The sequence below is a fragment of the Paramormyrops kingsleyae genome, chromosome 2 (assembly GCF_048594095.1).
Source record: "Paramormyrops kingsleyae isolate MSU_618 chromosome 2, PKINGS_0.4, whole genome shotgun sequence".
NCBI classification, from domain to species: Eukaryota; Metazoa; Chordata; class Actinopteri; order Osteoglossiformes; family Mormyridae; genus Paramormyrops; species Paramormyrops kingsleyae.
Window position 1 is genome coordinate 16338088 of NC_132798.1, and position 21696 is coordinate 16359783.

General features: G+C 42.9%; 2 protein-coding genes across 7 annotated transcripts; one reads left to right on the forward strand and one right to left on the reverse strand.

Annotated features, from left to right (window-relative positions):
• Positions 1 to 536: 536 nt before the first annotated feature.
• On the forward strand, positions 537 to 17973 carry LOC111856558 (mothers against decapentaplegic homolog 2-like). 6 transcript variants are annotated; one of them, XM_072706701.1, is made up of 14 exons: positions 537 to 916; positions 2298 to 2350; positions 2449 to 2531; positions 2868 to 2976; positions 6674 to 7019; positions 9119 to 9208; positions 11331 to 11524; positions 11681 to 11815; positions 11999 to 12073; positions 12419 to 12472; positions 12724 to 12936; positions 13293 to 13430; positions 15557 to 15701; positions 16105 to 17973. In XM_072706701.1, exons 5-14 carry the CDS (start codon positions 6772 to 6774, stop codon positions 16226 to 16228), a joined length of 1416 nt encoding a protein of 471 aa, XP_072562802.1. In that variant the 5' UTR covers positions 537 to 916; positions 2298 to 2350; positions 2449 to 2531; positions 2868 to 2976; positions 6674 to 6771; the 3' UTR covers positions 16229 to 17973. The 6 variants fall into 6 exon arrangements, with proteins under 6 accessions (XP_072562802.1, XP_023692382.1, XP_023692383.1 ...); XM_023836614.2 differs by having other exon boundaries at positions 2298 to 2531; XM_023836615.2 differs by lacking the exons at positions 2298 to 2350; positions 2449 to 2531.
• Positions 17944 to 20419, reverse strand: tmem267 (transmembrane protein 267). Its single transcript, XM_023836616.1, has 3 exons — positions 20310 to 20419; positions 19044 to 19448; positions 17944 to 18890 (listed from the first exon to the last, which is right to left on the reverse strand). The coding sequence occupies exons 2-3, from the start codon at positions 19359 to 19361 to the stop codon at positions 18555 to 18557; spliced, it is 654 nt and encodes a 217-aa protein (XP_023692384.1). The 5' UTR covers positions 19362 to 19448; positions 20310 to 20419; the 3' UTR covers positions 17944 to 18554.
• Positions 20420 to 21696: the final 1277 nt, after the last annotated feature.

Consider the following 21696-nt stretch of genomic DNA (forward strand, 5'->3'; position numbering starts at 1 on the left):
TGTGGCTCTCATTCTTTCTACTTTCAGAAACATTAAAAATGAATGGATGGTTGAGATCGTGATTTCTTGTGGCATAAAGAGTATGGTCTTATTATGAATAGACTATCATAGATTGTCAAAAACAAATGTCGTCTAGGGAAAATTACTTTCCTGGAAGCCCGCACGCCGTTATTCTGACTGTTCTTTTACACACCGTAAATACATTTGCGAAGATTATATTAACCTATAGATTTGGTAAACACAGGGAAAATCATATCGTCACCAGAAATCGAAAACTAATTTTATTGAACAGACTGCTTAGTCACCAAAACGTGTTTTTCCATCCATCCGTACATACATCCAATTTCTATATCCTCTTGTCCTGTGCAGGTTCCAAACCCTTACAATTCTATGCTGTTCCACTCTTGACAATTTCATGCATACAGTATATAAAGAATATGTGTTGGGGGGATATTCGATCGACTCTTATTTTGACCAATTCGAAACAAGAACGTCTTCAACAGTAAGCCGTCCAATCAGCTACAAGGATGCCAGGCTCTGGCAGGAAGGGGTGGTCTTAAGAACAGATTGGTGTACAACTAGGCCGTCAGGTTTGGATCCAGTTAGGCGACTCAGGGAAAGGAATAACTAAAAAAATTGATTATTATTTTTCTAATAATAATATTTTCAGTCACTAAAAGAAAGTGGGAGGGATGCTCCCCTTTTGAAGTTCTGCGCTGCAGTTTTTAGCCGTAGTGTGGCGCAGAGTGAGGGGCCGTTTTGTTTCGGGGGAGAGGGCGGGTTTGAGGCGTTTTTACATTGATGGTAAACAAAACAGCAGAGCGGCCGCACTCCGGGGACTCTCACCCATCCAGCCCTGCAGTCATTCCGGGGGACTTTCACCCATCCAGCGCTGCACAGCCCGACTGCTTTACCGGTACCGTCTTTACACTGCTTCATCCACCCTTTTACTGCTTTTAATTGCTCGGCTCCGTCGTGCAGATGTCCACCAGTTAAACAGAAATGAACCGACCTGCGGTGCATTCATGGCCGGCCCCGGGGTTAGTCCGTCGGCCTTGCGTCTTTCCCCCGTTTTGGATGAGTCAGTGGTTTTATAAGCTGTCATCGCAGGAGATGTTTGACCGAATGGATGTAAAGCGGAGCGCGGAGAGGGCCTGGTCTGCTCGGTGCCCGCAGTGGTACAGGCAGAGTCCGGCTTAAGCCGTGACATTCACTGTAGATCTATAGCTGACATGCGCTGCAGCCTTTGTTTTTAAGATCACTTTAAATGGCATGCGCCGTGTCTTTGTCATTGCTTTTTAAATATACTTTAACAAAGTAGACATATCCATCAGTTGCGCCTTCAAGGCGGTAGTGAGATTTCACGGATCGGGAAGGTTATATAATGTTAATTGCCGCCGACCGTGGCGAGGAGATCGAAGAAATGGGCAGGAAATGAACTTCGATGAGTGGTTAGCTGATCAACACATAAATATATCAAGGCAGTACTTCCCTATATACGAGAGTGAAATCCAATTTATTCGGGACTGTCGGGTCGATGCCGATTTCTGGCGACCGTATAGATGCCATTTAAGTCTGGTTATGCGTATCTATGGCCAGGCCGACTTAGACCGTGTTTCCGTGGGTTCTTACATCATTGACAGTTGAATACGTTTTATTGTTGGGAATTTTTAATTCTAGATCTAAGTTTTCGTCCTGTCTGAAGCATTCAACTAGTTGCAGTAGGACCGAGCAAAGCGGCGGCAAAGCGTGAAACAGTCTCATTTAACAGGCAAAAAATGTTAGATGTGGATAAGGCTATTTTTCGGCTAATTGTTCTTTTTTCCTCTGAGATATGTGCTGTCCTCTCCCAGGCCTTGTTTCCTCCCGCTTGCATGCCTGTCACATGCTTGAACAATGCCTGCTCTTGATTGTTACTTAATGTCGCCCCGAAACGCAACTGGAAAATGTATGATACGTTGCATTTTCATTCTTTCTGGGTTTCTGCCACTATGTGTTTATGCAGTTATGAAAAGGGTCTTTATGTGGGAACTGGTAACCAGGTTTGCCGTTATTGTGTTCATACTGCGCTGGACTTACTTTTTTAAAAATCGATTATATGTACAAATTGGTATTTGAAATTGTATCTTTTGGGTAATCATGCAGTGTCCTTAACCACTGCACTGTCTCTGGTTAAAACTGAGGACACCAGTAGAGCAGACAGCTATCACTGGCTCAGTGTTCTAAGAAATTTAGCTCAGTTTATATCCAAAGGAGCTTGATTTTTATCCTTGTTCTATTTTTATTTACCGCCCCAGGAAATTCAAACATGCAGGCTTCAGGTTAACTGTCTGTTTTGACTGACCATAGGGTGAGTATTGTGAAAATGGGGCACCTGACAAAATGGGACATTTAAGCTTTGCAGTTAATATATGTGTTTAGTAATACTTTATTTTCTCTTGTATGTAGTGTTAAGGGGACATTAACGTATTTAAAAAGGTATCAAGTTGGGATTCAAGACATTAAGATGATTCTGTACATTTTTCCAGAAGGTAAATTTTCAGAAAGTGTCCTGTTTTAACAATGCTCACCCTGTCTGCAGTACCCCCTGCTCACTGTTTCAGGGCACAAATATGACATTGTACTGTATATCCTTATGTAGAGTATATTTTGTATTGTAGTAGTGTGATACTTTGATTTTATTTCTGCCCAAGCAAATCTGGTCAAATATACTGAGTATTCTCTATATCATACTATAATTTATACAAGACACCAAAAGCTGTACATCATCTTAGCGATTCTAACTCCTTTTCCGTGTGCTCCCCGGCAATGTTGTCTTTTGGTTGGAATATTTAACCTTTGTCTGTCATTTTGTCAATCCGCTGTAGCTACAAGAAGTACAAAGTAGCTCCATGCGAAATCTAGGATGTGACTTCGCTTGGAGCCCTATGCCGGCTTGTCTCTGCTCCACTTCAGATGCACCAAAAGTCTGCCCAGGTGATGCCAGCACAGTGGGACAAACTGTTCATCATTCATCTGGATGTTGCTTTCACATTCGAACAAATTGCCCCCCCACCAAAAGCACTCTTTAGAAACCTTCAGTGGCTCCAATAATTGGGGGACACTGTACTTGGAAATGTGGGTGACTGTATTCAGATCCATATTAGGCATCAAAGTCACCAAAACAGATGAATTTGCTTCTCAGCAAACACAACGAGCTTTATGAGATTGTTATCCACGTCTGCCCCAGTGATTTGTGATCTCCTGGCTATCAAAGATTGACAAACATAACTTGGCCCCGAAGACCCCACGGTTTGTAATGTGCCCTGGTCCATTTCTCATTCAAAGAAATGCCAAAATTTACAGCAGAGTAAAGTCTGAGTTGCTGGTTGTCAGCATGGTGCACATAGAATACCTGGGTTTTATTTGCAGCTAATGCTTTGTGGAGAAATCTAGGCTTTTTAGGAAGAGACTGTGTCCACCCTTTGTGATATGATGCTTCTCTTATCAAAAAATGAGTCCAGTAGTCTAAATAATTCTAATCCATGACTCAGAGACAAGGCCAGGCAGTAAGGATTAGGCTTCCATAGATGTCTGCCAGGTTCATTGAATCATTAAATGGCTTCCATCCCGACTAATCTGATTTTTTTTCTTAAAATGTAAAACAAGTACATGTGAACTAATTTATTATGATTTTTGTTATGATGACTTGAATCTCAGCTCCCTTTTTTCTGCAGTTATCACTGCAAATCCACGGTGGAGAATATCATTAAATAAGATCACTTTGCAGTTAAAGCTCTTGAACTAATTACCAGCTATGAGCTTTGTAATTTTGGGTTTGCCGGTTGCTGGATTATCTTTGATGACTGGGTCCTCTCCAGCAAGTAATACCTTCAGTCAATACCCCTGTCTTATTGGTAATAGTGAGTTGCTGTAATTTACGATTCTAGTTTTTAAAATTCATATGCAAAAGGGAAGTGAATCTAAGATTTGCTTCTGCAAATCAAGAATCAAAGTTTTGAATCTGTGAGCTACAAAATCTGACCGTTTCATCCAGTTGTCATTGTTACACTCTAAATCTTGTTTATTGAATGGATTACCAGTCTGCTTTTCCACAGTACTTAGCTCTATAAGGTCACTATCATGTAGATGCAATTCCAACAGACTTCATATATGGTGGGCTGGGTGTAGGATAGGTGAACATTTACCTCCTTTTACCAGCGCATGTTTTCACATGTGATTTATGAGCCCCTGTTGTCAAATTCAGTACCAGCTGAAGACAAGAGTCTTACTAATAAGTCTGTTCCAGAACTTATAACATAAACACTGTAGCATCTAAACTAATAGCCCTGCTAGTGACCATGGCCTGGCTTTAAAGCCAGACTACTAAATCAAATCTGTTTCATTTTACTGGAAAGGTAGCTGGATTAAAACATGTATACTAAGGCTATGTTATCATGCTTCTCATAGCTAGTTGATCGTAATATGACCCACCCAATTCTCAAATTAGCTGAGTTTGGAGTCCTGCCACTCATAATTAGGAAGTATAATCAGCAGATGTGTTATTTAAAAGTGGTGCTTTTATGAATGTATTTCATGACAAAGTTCTGAATACAAATATCTACTAATGTAGCTATAATCTACTTCTTGGTTTCTTTTTTTGTTACATCAAATAAACTGGCTGCATGTTTCATGATCCTAACAATCCCCCCTTTTTAATCTGGAACCTGTACCTACAGATCTAACAAAAGATCAAATGAAATCCTGTGTTGCATGTTGGGTTTTTTTTTTCCTGAGTATTTTCCTTAATTTCAGGACCAAATGAAGCATTTTATTCAGTTTTTGAATCTAGTTGCGGAACCATCTAAATTATTTTGCCTCTTGTTCTGTTCGTGGACTTGATTGTAGGTTTCCATGCTGTTGGTCACAATATTCTCCTTTGCATAGACTAGAGAATTTTATCAGTCTTTGTTTTTCTTTGTTTCCTGCATTCAGTCTTATCTGTCAGACTATTCCCAGTCTCATTGAGTAAATGATGAGTAGCAAAAATACTCAGCAGTCAGTAGTTCTTCGCCTGTGGGAGATGTTCTCAGATGGTGCTAACTGTTGTATTGAGTTTTGTTTTATAACCATCTGTCAGTCCAAATGGAAATGCTTAAACTCTAAGCTTGGATCCCACATAAAAGACAGTAGGGTTGTAAGTCACAGAATTTCCTTTTAGTGATAATTTACTCTGACATGCGTACACTTGGGATAACTTATGTGTCAATAAAAAAATAAAATAAATAAAAACCTTGGTGTTATAACTGAGAACTGTATGCTTGACTCTTACTTTAGAAATATATCTAAGGTGTCTGATTTCTGCAGAATGTAGCCAAGGTCAGTAAAATGTCTCTTTGCTGTAATTCTATCTGGCTGCGCAAATGATTCCTAAACCTGTTTTCAGCTGGTATAGAATTTAAATACAGAAGTTCGTTCTAGAGATAAAATTCAGGTTTATATGTTAAAACAAAATTAGACCTACCTTCCTATCAAATTTACAGTAAAATATAAACTGAGGCATGGAAGATGTGTAGTAGTAATGAGATTTGCATTGATATATTTTGAAGATCTTCCATATTGTCTTCACCAATTAGTTTAGCCATTAAGTGTACAAACTACTGATATGAACAATCCGCATGCCCATGCCTGTGATTCAATCATTGTCTCTATTTGATTGTAAATTTAAAAATCATCCTCGTTAGCCTTTTCTGTAGCAAAGGGTGCTGAGCGGAGGATGGATCCTGCAGTCAGTTATCTACTTGTGTATAAGTATTTATCAACTGTTAGATCTTTTTTTCTGCTTTCCCTTCTGCCTCCTGCTCTCAGGCCATCTGGCATTCAGATAACAGATCATCAGTTGGACCCAGACGCATCCAGACTGTGACACTGTCTAGAACACAGATCCATGTGTTTGCATGATTCAGTGTTCTGACAGCCACCTGTTCATGATCCTGTCACCTACTGCAAACAGCTGGATCACCTGGACTTTATTGCTGACCCCCAGATGCTTCTCAGCCAGGAACCATCTGGGCCAGAGACCATTTTTAGCAGTTTTGTAGTTGTTTTCCTTCATTAGATAGACTCCCATTGACAAGAGAGGGTTTTATTAACAAATGTTTGGATGAACATGTTAGCAGTTTTCCTTTCTAGAATGTCACCTCTTGTTGTCAGCTCGATATGGGGTTTCTGAGTCGTACAAAAAAAAAATATATGCAAATTCATTCTGCTTCAGCCTTGTTTTTGCTTAGCCTAAATGAGGGGGAAGTTATGGAGGGTTTTTAAGGATTGATACTCATCTGGTATCTTTGGATGTATCTAGTTTCAAGTGGAATATTTGGCAAAGATTGACTGAAGCAATTCTCCTGTCTACTCTTACAGTTGTGCTTGTTTTGTGATTGGCAGTTCCCCCACCCCAGAAGAACTTTTCCCACCAGTCTGCTGGTTAAAAGTATTGGTTAACAGTACTTCATTTGTCTGTGTTTTATGGTGTATATATTAAAATGTTTTGTTTATATGTTTCAATATTTATATTGTATTTATTGCTTCTCATGGGCACTATGTCCAGCGAGAAGGACTTCATGGATCCTGTATCTGAAGTTGACAATAAAGCATATTTTGATTTTGAACAATGGGATCTCCCGTGTCTCTGTAGGTACCCGCCAGCTCACCAGGCTTGCCTGCCTCGCTGTTCCCTCCAGTTGAAGAGGATCTCCTGTCCTTGGTGACTGAGCAGCCTCATTGAGAGCCAGCATGTCCTCCATCCTGCCTTTCACGCCGCCAGTGGTGAAGCGCCTGCTAGGCTGGAAGAAGGCGCCAAGCACTTCTGGGGTCGGGGCAGGTGGCGGAGGCAGCGGCGAGCAGCACGGCCAGGAGGAGAAGTGGTGCGAGAAGGCTGTGAAGAGCCTGGTGAAGAAGCTGAAGAAGACGGGCCAGCTGGATGAGCTGGAGAAGGCCATCACTACCCAGAACAGCAACACCAAGTGTGTGACCATCCCCAGGTAGGCCGCTCTGCCGGAGCCCTGCCCCGCTTGACTGCACGGCTGAACTTGAGCCTGAGCTTGCATTTGTGTGGCGTTGCAATTGCATCTGAGCCTGGCTTCGCTAATGTATGGCACTTCAGCTGCATCTGCTTGGCCCTGGAAGCGTATCTGGCCATCGTCTGTAGGGCTGCTGCCACATCCGGATCTGGGATTCTTGGGGTTTTGGGCCGTGATTGGATCTGGGCCTGGATCCGTTAGTCTGTGGAGTGTGCCATAGTCACTTTGTTGAAGCTAGTGGTTTGCCTGTAACAAAGCATGGTAGGGTAGGGAACAAGACATGATGCTATTTGTCTGCCTATTACTCTGGTGAGGTACTTGGAGATTTAAACAACTAATAATTTGAAATCACCCATGAGTTGCAGTAATTAATCCTGTTCATTGAGGTTAGGGTTGGGTTAGGGAGCTTACCTTGTGAAGAAGTAGATGGCTTACCTTGCCAGTTTGTCAGTTTGTTAACCTTAAACCTTTTAGGCATAAAACCTAATCTTTTCCCAAAAATGAACAATTTTCTGTCGGATTCTTTATAGCTTTTATATATATATATATTTATTTCCATGTTATATATATATATATGTATTCGATTGAAATGATGGCGATTTCCATTCCCATCGCAAAGAACAGAACACTTGCATTTGTGTGTGAGTTCTGAAGGTCCATTCTAAGTATTTGTATTGTGGCCTGAAATGCCCCTGCATTATTTACTACATTGTGGGCTGTGAACCTTGTACTGAAGGATGTAGGAATTAAAAGTGATTTCCAGTGAATCACTGCTTTCCTAACTTGGGAGGGGGTGCATTTCAAACACAGATGCAAAGAAGATCCGTCAAGTAAAACTTTATAATTAAGTCTGTTAGTGATGATGTTAATGTGTTAATTCCCAAATGGAATATTGGTTGTAGGTTCTCACTTTTGTGCTGAACAGTCCTTATCATGGCTCATAAATGACGTGTGAGTCAGGCCGTAGCTTGACATGAACCTGGACAGACATTGTTAGTGGCAGTAGGGCTGGTCTATTTGCAGTGGTGGCGGGGTTAACAGAGGTAGTATTCTAATAAGGATGCAGTGTGACGTGACTTAAGTTCCAGTTGCCAGTTGTACCCAGGCTTCCCCTGCAGAAAAGGCAGGTAGAGGATGCCAAGCTTAAAATGTTTTCATGCTAATGTGAAAATTAAATGTTTGGTGTCAGCTGCACAAAAACCAGGTAGTTGAATGTTAAAAATGTTTGTCTGCTGTAATAGCATAGCTAACAAAATCAGATTATTTTTAGAACAAAATGTTGTGCACACGTCAGATTTGGTCTGAGTAATAGGGGGCACGGATGGCTACCGTTTGTGAAAAGGGTTTCGTCAGCTTAGGATGACCGTAGCTCTGTCATTGACCTCTGAGTTAGGTACATGCAGGTCAAGTCCCATTTCAGAGGTCATGCCAATAAGCTTGATTCTATCAGAAGGCAGGACCTCATTCTTGGCATACCACATCCAGAACATATGTTCAATCCAACCACTGTACATTTAATATAAAAATTTTTGGGTATCAAATTTGTGACATTTGATAATAGTGGTTGGAATGAATACCTTCCCTCTTACCATCTACCATTCCATGTTTTGTTTGTGTGCCATTCGTTTGTTAGATGCATGCCCTTTAGTAGGAAAACGCTGTTCTCCTGAAAAGCTCTGTGTTCACTACTTCTTCGGGAGTCTTGTAGATTACTCAAGTGTTGTGCCCACAGAGTGGAGCCACTGAAATGGTTTAAGTTCTGGTTTACATCTGATCATTTCAGTGGAACCTCCAGAGATGTTCCCTCGCACTATACATCTATTTTTTCCCTATCATCCATTGAAAGGAACTCTCTTATTTGAGGAAGCCAAGTTGCAGAGCTTTGTGACAACTCAGATCTCATCACCAGAGCTGCCTCCAGTAAGAGGGTCCCTGTTTGTGTTAGTTTCTTCCATGCTTGTGTCATCTTTGTATTTTTGAATGACTCATGCCCCATGTTTATCGTTTTTATTTTTCTTTGTGTGTGTTTTTGTTTTGTTGTTTCGGTGTCCTGTGCACAGCAATTGGTCTGAAATGTGGGGACTGAGTACATCCAATACCATAGAGCAGTGGGAAGCCTCAGGCCTTCACAGCTACCCAGACCAAACCAGGTGACTATCCTCATGTCCAGTGCTGCTTATTGCCATGCTGGGGAAGGGCTAAAATCAGAAGAATTGAACGCTTTCTAACTTTTTTTTTTAAGTTGGCACATATATGTATGTATTGATGGTAAATTGGTATTCTCAATTTCTCTAAGGGAACACCTTAAAATGGTTAAGCTCTGCATTACTGTGCTGTAACTTAAGGTGAGGTCAAGCATGACTAAAATTTGGGGAGCTGTCTTAAGTTTGAACTCGTGCTTGTGTGTGCATCTTGGTTCCTGTGTCGTGTGAAAATGCATTTGAATGATCAAATCTTGTATTAACTGAGAATGATTCAATTTAATCAGTTTAACTGGGAGTAGTTAAGATTTTGTTGTTAATGTGCTTTCTGAAATCTGCCACGTTTTGTATGTGACTGTAGCGTAATCAAGTAAATCCTTGCTGACAGGACATCTCACTGGAATTTTTCTGATTAGGATGATCTTAATTGGAATATTTATTCTTTGGTCATTTTCAGGGAGTTTGCTTGTATTTTCCCAGGCTAATTCACAGTGATAATAATCCTTAACCAGCATTTTCTGACCTACAGCCTTTATTTTATTTTGAAAAATTGTAACCATTTTTCTGATTGTGACAAAGGTACTGGTAAGTTTTCAGTATTTTGTGCTCATTATTGTTCAGCCTGGAATAAACTCATCATTCAGTAGTCATTCACAGCACAATACTGGGTCACACAAAACGGCTGTTGGGGACAATAACTATATTCGTTCATGTTACATGCATCGCTTCATTTGCCAGTCTGAATTTTGACGTGGTTTTTAGATGCTTGTAAATGATGAAGCGATTATTCTGACATTGGTTTAAAACAGTCAGATTAAGGTGGTATGTTTCAGAGAGATGCCCACGCGTCACATTTCTAATAGTACCCCCATAGCTGGCACATGCTCAGCCAGGCCCGTCGTGCTGTGTGACTCCTCAAGGTAAACAGCCCAATCACAGCAGAGGTATAAAGGCAGAGAGGCCTGGGATTCCACTCCCCCATGGGCTGTCCTTTGTTCTGCCGGGTCGTCTTCAGTGAAGCCAGTGGGCTAAACCCACTTCTGCTCATTGCACCATCTGTCGCCCCATTGTCTTATAGACGGCGAAGTATCTGTGAAGCCCGGTGCAGCTTCCTCTCTGCCGCCTCTTTGCTGACGTTACGGCCTGATAACTCATGTTCAGATACCGCAGTGTGTTCTAATACCAGGAGATTGTTGGTAGAATTATGTTGTGGATTTCAAAGTCCACTCTATTGGCGTGATTTTGAATTTTCTTAATGTACGCACGCACACACACGCACGCACGCACGCACACACACACACACACACACACGCACACAAACACACACAAAATCTATTGACGTTAAAATGTATAATTTGATATTTTAGGGTGGGTTTCGATGTTACTGTGCCGGATCAGTAGCGCAGCTATGGCTTGCTATCGGATTCCCAACCTGAATTTTGTTCTGCTGCTGAAGCAAAATCTTAGTGGTGTGTTTCTCTGTATCGCTGGCACATTGCAGATTTACCTCCTCTACATTAGTCATCCGTGCTCCTTTTAAACGGATATAAAAAATCTGGAGGCCTCACATGTAAACCGGAGAGCCGGTGACAGAAGTTAATGTGAAAATGTGTGTCCCTGGGTGACATCACACTGTTCTGTGTCGTTATGTGGTCGCCTTTAACAGTGTGATGTTTTCTAAAACCCTCAGAATAAGTCACAGTTAGTGGTTTTCTTCTGATCCGATGATCAGCCGGTTTAGTTGGATGTACACGGAGGGTTGCTTTAAGTCCCAGACTGTTCTGTGTTGTATGTAATCTCTCTATCCTCTCTCCTCCCCATTTGTGCCTCAATCTCCTGTCACTCTCCCCTCTCCCTCTCCTCCTCTACACCCATGCCTCCTTGATGCCTTGACACTCCCCTTTCCTGTTTTCCCTCTTGTGTGCCCCCCCCCCACTTTATTCATCCTTGTTTTCCATCACCCCTCCTTCCTGCGTCCCTTTGCTTCACCCCTCCTCCCATCCTCTCTTTCTGCCCGCGCTCTCTCCTTTTTTCTCTCTGCCTTGTCCCCTCCCTCCCTTTGTGGGACCAGGTCCCTAGATGGGCGGCTGCAGGTGTCCCACCGTAAGGGCCTCCCCCACGTCATCTACTGCCGCCTGTGGCGCTGGCCCGACCTGCACAGCCACCACGAGCTGCGTGCCGTCGAGGCCTGTCAGTACGCCTTCAACCTTAAGAAGGACGAGGTGTGCGTCAATCCCTACCACTACCAGCGGGTGGAGACACCGGGTACGTGGAAGCCCAAGTTAAGCTAGGGGCACAGGGTGGGAGCTTTGGTGGAGATGCCAGGCAGGAGATGTTGGCATAGAGGTCAGTGTTTGGGGAGGCTGGTCTGAGAAACTTCTCAAAGTTCTGAGAAGCTATACACTGATTGCTTCTCCGCAGTTTTGCCGCCCGTCCTGGTCCCAAGGCATTCGGAGATCCTGGCGGGGCTGCCCCCTCTGGATGACTACACTCACTCCATACCTGAGAACACAAGCTTCCCAGCTGGGATCGAGCCCCCGAACAATTACATACCAGGTCTGACAGCTACACTGCAGTTCTTGGAGAAACAGACTCGACCCAAGTAGCACGTCTGTCTTGACAGGAACGTCAGTTGTAAACACTGAATTAGTTGTAAACACAATTGATTAGACTGTGATCGGTTTCCAGAGCCTGGTCATGGTATTTATGGTCATTTTCTGCTTGTGTCCTCTGTGACAGAGACGCCTCCCCCCGGGTATATCAGCGAGGATGGGGAAACCAGTGACCAACAGATGAACCACAGCATGGACTCAGGTGTAACTCCTTGGCCAATCAGGTTCTTTGGTACCAGGGACCAACAGGACTGGCTGAATAGCCTCAGATAACCTGCTTGGGTTCTGGTTTTGTTCTTAGATTGTACACTTAACAAAAGGAGAAGTACAGTGGTTGTTTTAGGAAATGTGATTAATGTCCTTCTGAGTGATTTAAAGACATTAAGTGGTGCCCCTCTAAACAGAGCAGTATCCAATTATACAATATTGAATTAACTGTTTTGACGGCAGATCCTGGCCTGTACCTTTAGCTTTGTTTAGCTGCAACTCTGACAGACTAGATGATGTGTTACTTTGATGGTAATAGTTTATCTTATGTTGTGTTCAGGGTCTCCTGCTGAAATGTCGCCAAATACACTCTCACCAATCAACCACAACTTGGGTAGGAGCCTTCTCTCGTGTCCCTTGTGTGACAGAAGGTCCCCATTTCACCTAAGACATTGTCGAGAGGCAAAATGCTATAATGTTGAGTTCTGATAAACTGTTATTCATAGTCCGTTCTGTGAAGTGGTAACATGCCGTTTATATGAAATAAAACCAATGAAATTATGCTCATTTTCCCTTAAATTTACCAGCAGAAAATGACTCTGAAAGCAGCTAATGAATCGTGTCTGTCTTTCCCGCGCTGGGCAGACCTCCAGCCGGTGACGTACTCGGAGCCAGCCTTCTGGTGCTCCATCGCCTACTACGAGCTGAACCAGCGCGTGGGCGAGACCTTCCACGCCTCGCAGCCGTCGCTGACGGTGGATGGCTTCACGGACCCCTCCAATTCTGAGCGCTTCTGCCTGGGCCTGCTGTCCAACGTGAACCGCAACGCCACAGTGGAGATGACACGCCGGCACATAGGTACGGCCAGCCCCCCAGCCCCTCTGTAGGGTATAGCTCAGCATAGCATCCTTGGCTGCTGTGCCAAGTCCTCAAAAGCCTTCAAAGATCATTTTGTAAGTAGCCTTCAGTGATTTGGTATGATTTTTCTAACTGATGCTGGGGCCTTGGACCTGCAGTTTTGATTTGCTCTGAATAGCTGAATGACGGTCAATGGAGAGACCAAAGACTGGTCCCTGTATTGTATGCAATGTTCAGTGCAGATCATCACCTTTTGAGAGTAATATTGCAGCACGTCTGATGACTCGTGCTTCTCGGACTGGATCTCATAACGAAGTGAAGGTGAGGTGAAAAGCGCCTCTCTGGTGTTCCGGCAGGGCGGGGGGTGAGGCTGTACTACATCGGCGGGGAGGTGTTCGCAGAGTGCCTCAGTGATAGCGCCATATTCGTTCAGAGTCCCAACTGTAACCAGCGGTATGGCTGGCACCCGGCAACCGTCTGCAAAATCCCCCCAGGTGAGCAGCATTGGGGCTTGGGGGGGGGTGGGGGGGGTTAGTTAAATGACGATGGTAATAAATGATAAATCATTTCTTAACCATTTCCATAAACATGACTACAGCTACTTTGCAATTCTTCTGTTCGCTTGTCCCATCTTGCTCTCCATAGTTTGATAGACCTGGTGAAGACCAGGCTGTATGATTTATTGCTTGTCCATGCGTAAAACAAATTCTGGTAATAAGATAATTGTGCACTGAGGGTAGGTTTCCTGGTCCTAAAATTAGATTAAATTAAAGACCCTGTGAGTTTAACTGGATCACTAATCACATCTGGCTGGAGTGAGTTTGGCTGCTTGTAAGCCAGTTGTGCATCTAAAACTGTGACTGCTCACCCAGTCTCTCGTATTTCAGTGGATAGCTTGTGGGTGGTATCATGAAATTGGTTTGTGAACATTGTCATATTTTATTTATGTAACTAAGCTGATTAATCCAGCCGAGTTGCATTGCTGATCTTTGGTGTTAAACTAAGTTCTTCCCACACTTGCCAACATTATTGTACCTGTGACTCTCACCAGTGAGATGACTCAGATTTAAATCGATTTTCCTCCTGCGTTTTTGAAAAAAAATGAAATGTCTTTGTATGGTGCTGTTCCTGTGCCTACTGCTGGCTTTCGGGTAAACAATGGCCCCTTGTCTACTCAGGAGTGGATGTGACTTTTGTGTCCAGTGGGTAAATTGGACTAAACTAGGACAAAAAAGTATTTTGAACGCCAAAGATGCACACCTATGTTTTTTTAGGGCTGAGACGATGATTATTACGACTATTATTATTATTATGCGTGGAATCGACGCGTTGTGTAAAACTACGTAAACGTTTTGTAACTGCAATGCACTAAGTGATAAGCTAAACCAATTGCAAAGAAAAGTACTTTATCCCCTCGGAAGCACGTTAACGATGTCCTTTTAAGAATTGCGTAATAAAACAGTCTGCTAATAACTGAACTTTACTGTCCACCTGAGTCTTTTTGCCACTCGAGAGCTACAATATTTTATTTATTGGACCTCCGGCATGGTTTTATTTACAATGCAAAGTTATTCCGCTAATAAGCGGGCTAGTTGTTTTACTGCGGGCACCGTTAAAACTATATCAAATATAGACTGAATTCCGATATAGTTTTGTGTAATATTGCCAGTGCCGCACTATTTTCTAAGGCATGCACTGGCCAATCATGTAGCACTTCTCTCATGAATATTAATGAGACATCTCCTGCCACCCAGCAAAAAGGAAATTTGCTTCCCACCCTGCCCCCCCGCGCACGAGCCAACATGGCTGCATCTACCAGCAGAGCTCCGGAGTCTCTGGAGAAACACGCTGCAACAAAGGCTTGCATGCGGTATTCCAAAGTTTGGGAATACTTCAGTAATGGGGATACTTTGGGAATACTTCAGTCATGGGGATACTTTGGGAATACTTCAGTCATGACCTTTTCTGCACCTCTACTGTAGCTGACGTTAATGGCGCTGTTTCAGCCGTTTTATATTTTCTGTCATGTAAAAGTGAGACAAATTATCGTTTACGACTCTTACACACTGTAGCCTAAATCCTTCCTTGCTCACTGAAGTAAGCTTAACTATAAGCTTACCTCTCCTAGTATTTGTATTATGTATGAATTGTATTAAATGACTAACTTGAAAATAATTGCTTATCAATAAATTTAGCATAAGATCAATCGAAAAATTAGTTGTTAGATTAGTCGAATAATTGAAACAATAATTGCTAGATTAATCGTTTAAAGAATAATTGTTTGGGACAGCACTAGTTTTTTTTTTTTTTTATAGAATTGTATGCTTTGTAAATCTGACTGATCACTAAGTATTTTAAAGTATCGTCTGCAGTTGTGGCAGCCTCTGCAGTTCCAAACCCTCTCTCTCTGCTCTCCTTGCACCCTGTATTGTTCTGTCCTGCCCTCACTTGTGTAGTCTTGAATTGTTCTGTTTCTCTCCTCTGTGTTGCACCATGGTCCTCAAGGAACATCTGTTTCATTTCTCTGTGTTCTGTGTATATGGCAGAAACTGCAATAAACCTGCCGGACTTGAACACATCTTTTAAACCACTGTTTTCTTGCTGACTTTCCCTGCATCAGGCTGTAACCTGAAAATCTTCAACAATCAGGAGTTCGCCGCCCTACTGGCCCAGTCGGTCAACCAGGGGTTCGAGGCGGTGTACCAGCTCACCAGGATGTGCACCATCCGCATGAGTTTCGTCAAAGGCTGGGGCGCCGAGTACAGGTAGGCCTCAGGCTGGGAAGGTCCAGGCTCCGATCCACAGACGACCTTCTGGAGATGCTGTGCCTTTCAGTCTTGAGGCCCAATGGCTGTTTTGCTCTAGTGTATCACTTGAATGAAGTCCAGAAATTCCCCGAAACCGAGAACAGGTAACATGAGTGCCACAGTGCTGTTTTCTGGCCTGCTTGTTCTATAAAGTCAAAGGTCTTAAGGTGCAGGTTTATCCAGTCAGCCGACACCTGATGGTAAGTCATCATTTGCAGAGTCACTCATTCCCCAGGTTAATCTGTCACTATGTGGGTGGTAAGGACTGCAGTGCTGTTTTATGCACTGTATGAGGCTGTTTTCCTTCTGTATTACAGTGGTCTAATATTTGGTTCTCTTTTTTTTTTTTTTTCTATCCAAGACGACAGACGGTGACTAGCACCCCCTGCTGGATTGAACTGCACCTTAATGGACCACTACAGTGGCTGGACAAAGTTCTGACCCAGATGGGCTCACCTTCCGCACGCTGCTCTAGTATGTCATAATGCCCCCCCACACCCTTGCCCAGGATACTACCTGCACCAGTCCCAGAAGACCTTCCCCCAACCCCCACCTTGCCTTCACTGTTCTGACTACATCATGGCACTTACTGACCAATCAGCTACATGCACCTTGTTTTAATTATGTTCGCCCAAAACCATAGATGTTAGACCTGTTAATAGTCCAAATTAAATGTGTGCTGGTGTAAAAGTTCGTTAGATGTGGCCTAAAGCCAGGATCTTCCTTGCAGTATTACAGGACATTTGTCTGCGGAGAAAATTGGCTTTCTGTAACTTATTTTCAGTTTTTTGTCGGCAAGACCAAACATTAACTTTTATCTGACAAAAAGCTTGCGGTTATTCAGGAATTCAGGCTGAAGTGGACATGGAATGAACGATCAGTTTTCTGTAATCTTGTGAGTGAAATGCAGTGTGACAGGCATCAATGTTTAGCTCCGTTCCTGTAGTAGAACGTAACGGTTTGTTTCAGAGGCGTGTTGACCCCTGTGTTCCTTCGAGCAGGTGGGAAGCTGCAGCTTGGGTTGGGCCCAGTCCATCCTAGCCTGCTGCTTTTCCCCTGCAGCTTGGCACTTATCTGGCGTGTTCTGTAAACGACAAGCCCATGTACTGGGCTCGATCCAGTCTCATCCCTGCTTCGGTCAGAGACTGACTTTTCTGGGCCAGGACCAGCCTATCAGGATGATTCTCATACTGTGGTTGTACCAACATACGGTGCCCAAGCCTCTCCACACTAAAGTATGAAGGAAATCTACCACTGACAACATTTCAGTTTTTTTTTTTTTCTTTTACCTACTTTTTTATTCTCATGTATTTTTATATATATATGAATATTTAAAATCTCTGTAGCTCACTTTTTATTCAAATGTAGTATTTTTTAAACTATGACCAATTTTTAAAGGAACAGAGCTTCTTGAAGTATTAAACTGATAACAAGCATTCCTAGGTCCAGTTTGAGTCTGTTCTATTAGAAGCTTTGCCTTAGTGATCCCCTGCCCTTGAAACCAATATTTAAAAAAAAAAAGTCTGCTTTATTTTTAAATAATTTTAAAAATGGTGCAATAAAGTTTTGCAACTAGACCTTCAATGCTTTTGGCCTGAGCTTGTCTTGTTTGAGATTTTCCCCCTAGTGCATCATTGGTTCACGGGACCCATGAAGTATTTTGCTTCAGAATTTATTATTTTTTGGAAGCATTTTGTTGCCCCTCAGAGCTGGAAAAAAGTGACACGTCAGAAGTCACAGTCTCGACAGTGTTCCCCCAGCATGCATTGGGCAGGAAGAGGAAGTGAGGTGGTCTTTGAAACACCATTGCTACCATGGAAACATTTTGTGTTAATGGACATGTGACCGTCCTTCCTTTTCATTGATTTATTGATTCATGTTGCACTGGCAATTTTTGTTTTTTTATAAGTGCAACTGATCAGCTTAGATTTAGAGATGATAATGTAGTGACCTCTCTGTAATCCTTGGAAGCCCTCTCCCCTCAAAGCTTGGAGCCGTTCTGTTGGCCTTTGAGGACCATTAGGAAAGACAGAATGGGTTTTGGACATATATACAGAAATGTGTGTGTATATAGTAAATATTTTAAATTCTGGCAAAGCATTTTAGTGTGCTTGTTGAACCAGTAAAGGGATGATGGCGAATTATCGGTTGAATTTAAGACTAAGCTCTTCAGCCATGTTGCATATGCACTCTTCATAAACACACTAATAAAGGTTTTTATTCTCATCAACCGTGCCTTTGTCTGTATGAGATGACATTTCACACACACCTGGCTGAGTGGATTACAGATCTATTATTGGGGGGTGCTACATGGTTTTTTTATTTTAATAAATCACCAGTGTCACACAACCTGATAATATGAACAGATCTGTCAACAGATCATCTTTGCATTGAGTTTTACTGTACAGATGTATTCTCTTCTGAACTACACCACTGAACAGTTGTTTACACTAGAAGGAACATTTTCTGGTTGTGGAATAACCTCTGGTTTTATATTTTACATAAGAATTCCTAACAAATGTGCAGTTTAAATGTCCATACTGGTTCTCAATGAACCACTATGTGATGTAAGACACTTGTGGTTTAGCTGATTTTTTCCCCCCAAAATTTGTTGGTCACTGCTATAAGAAGTTGTGTATTTGCTCAATTATGGTGACTCCTGGCACCTCAGGAGTACGGATTCCAAATGAGGAGTGGTAGTGGGTGAGGAACTGGGCTACAAATTAGCTGTAAGGTTATACTGAGAAAGAAATCTGCTAATGAAGGTTAATTTAATCGTGGTTGATCAATGTAGGAGGCTGCATGTTAAATTCACACATCTAAGGCTGCCTTGTGTCTCCTGGAATCGGCTTCTCTGGTCCCCAGGACGCCCATAAGGACTGAGCAGAGTTGGGGTAGCGTTACTGTGAGGGCCACGTACAGCCAGTACGGGAGGGGTGGCGTGTTCCCAAAGGGCCACACCCAGAGCCCCCGCCGCGTGCCGTCCCTAATGTGGTGAGATGCCAGGGAGATGAACAGCAGCCAAGGCAGGGGACGCCAAGGGGCCCCTGGTCGACAGGCCCTGATGAGCAGGTGCAGGGAGCCACAGAGGAGAAGAATCAGAGAGGAGCAGTGTAAGGGTGGCCGTCGCGGGAGGTTCAGAGCTGCCTGCAGGTGGCGCAATGCAACAAATCAGAAGTTTGGTTCATACACAGGCAGTTTACTGTGAATATGAAAAGTTAGTATTGTTAACTAATACTAGTTGGCACCTCAGAAGGCAGGTTATTATTAATATGGAGTACCAAAAAGAGAGCGACTCACTTCGAGCGAGAAAGATCCAGCTAAGTAGAAATGGTCCAGGTCCACTGCCGAGGCCAGGCAGCCCGCAAGGACAGATTCCCAAACACCACTCCACGTCCTCAGGCCGACGACGATGGCCCACGACCACAAGCCGATGGCACCGTGGGCGCCATTATCCACTGCGGCGCGCAGCCACGCGTGCTGCTGGACAAGTGAGAGCAGCAGGAGATGGTCTACACAGACGCAGAAGACAGCAAGGCCAAGGCTGGCCACCACAGAGGAGGGGCTGTGGGTCTGCAGCAGAGCCTGGGCCTTCGCCACCTCCTCCTCCAGGTCCATCGGCACACTTTGTGCCTCCCGGATGGAGGGCTGGAGCAAGCCTACATCCAGGCGTCACCCTGCCGCCGCTGGTTAGATCTCCGGCTCCTTAAACAAAAAGAAGAAATTCTCATCTGGGGAATAATAAATTATCACAGTTTTAAAAAAAATCATGAAAAAAGCAATGCTCAGTACAGTTGGATACTATGTCTTACATGTGCGTGCGTGAGTGTGTGTGTGTGTGTACACACACACACGCGCGCACATATATACATACATATATGGGGTATGTCAAAGGACAAATAGCATTTACCCCGACCTGCAGCTGTAACTCTCCTGGTAAAGCAAAATGCTATACGAACTCTTTGACTTTCTAATTTACTATTTATAAAAATTTAACTATTTCACTGGGTGAGAACATGACGATTTCAAAGAATAAAGTGCATATGTCTGATATGTGATAAACAGCTCAGCAAAAAAACTAATGTTTTGGAAGTTAAATGGGGATTTTAGCTTTTGATTTTTTTTTTTTTTGCATTTCATATAGCAGACGAATATAACTCTTGTGATTTTTTTTTATTGTACCTAAAAGGTGAAGAGCGATGTCTAGGGTCAGGACACAGGTTTGAGAACTGAAACTGGACTTTCCGTCACTTTGCGAAACCCCGCATGAGAAACGCGACCCGCCCCAAGGGCAGCTGCCATACGCATCGATCCAACTGCAGCAGCAACTGGCGATGCAGCGTTACAGCGTTAACTGCACGTAAGGGAACTTGGATGGGGAGAAATACTATTAATGACTAAGTACTGTTGCCAAAATAAAGACTTAATTGCATATACAAACTACATTTTTTTGCAAGTTTGCGATTGTCGTGGAAATGCAGCCAGCATTAGCCTAAGATACCATTAGCTTGCATGCTACCGTGAGTCCAAAGAATCAGTGGAAACAGCAATATTTCGGCGACTTACACTACTGGCAGGAGGGTTCCAGTGGTAATGGATAAATACGCACACAAGCAGCAGTATTCTATCTAGACCTAGATACGAAGCCCATTTCAGTCTCCGGTTCCGGGTTTGCAGTGACGTCTACTGCTTCCACTAGGGTTGCCAGATCATTCTGCTGATTTACAACAGGGTCGCCATCAGCAACTATTCCATTCATGCAAAACTAATTATTACTAAAAAAGGCCAGAAGGACTCAATACGACTCTTACCTATTGCAAATTAGTTGTCTAAATGAAATTAAGTTTTAACTAAAGTTAAACTTTCCAACTTTGTTTTCTTACTCTAGTGGTGAGAGGTGTCTCAGTGGAGATCAGGCAAAGCCAAGGACCTTGTTGGATAACATGTTCCAATTTGCCCCAAATAGAAAACGACACAAAAGATCTGTCTAATTTAACCACAACCGAAATAAAACACCAGAGGTATGCACAGCTATGGAAAAAGGATGTCAGAATCAATTTTTCAGGCTTGTTTTGATATCTGAAAGTAATTTAGTTCATTTTTAAATTGTTTTCACTGCAGTGGCAGGAAGAGTATAATCAAAATAAGCCACAGTTTCAGGAAACGCATTAATTACAGTTAGGGAAGAAAAGCCACACATCTGAATAGATCTTTGCCCAGGTGCAATGATCTTGGGCTTATGCTTATACAAAGTATACATGGTCAGCCTACTTATTCAAATAGGTTCATATAATGTTCTTCTCCGTTTTAAAAAAGGTTACATACTGGATTCCTGTAGTCCTTGTATGTTAATGTCCTACACCCGTTCGCAGAGATATAGTAGGTTTCCAAATCCATACTGAGAATTCAGTGCAGTGTGGCATAATGGTTAGGGAAGTGCACGTGAGTGAAAGGTTACTGGTTTGAATCCCTGACCAACAAGGTACTGTACCCATGCTGTGCTCCCCAGATGCTGAATTAGCTGCTCACTACTATGGGTTAACGCATATGGGTTCAGAGGCAGAGGACACATTTTGTTGTGTGTCGATAATGACAATTTTTCACTTGACTGGGTTTCACTTTAAAATTCAGATTGTACAGTCGTAGCATGAAATAAAGTCACCTACAGCTGAGGTGTCTTGACATTTCAGAACTGTTTCTGATGCATGTTTTCAATGGGTACTGTCACTCAGAATGACAGTTATCCATCCATGATGACTTAATGAGAGGCTAACAAGGCCCTCGATCCCTGGGTGTTGGAACAGGTCTTCTTTGCAGCAAGCTTGGTCTTCCCATACTTAGAGCAAACTGAGCAGGTGTAAAGAGAATTTCCCCACAGTGATCAATAACGTATCTATTATATATACAACCATCAATCCAATGTTAATCCACAAACACATTCAAGAACGCAGAA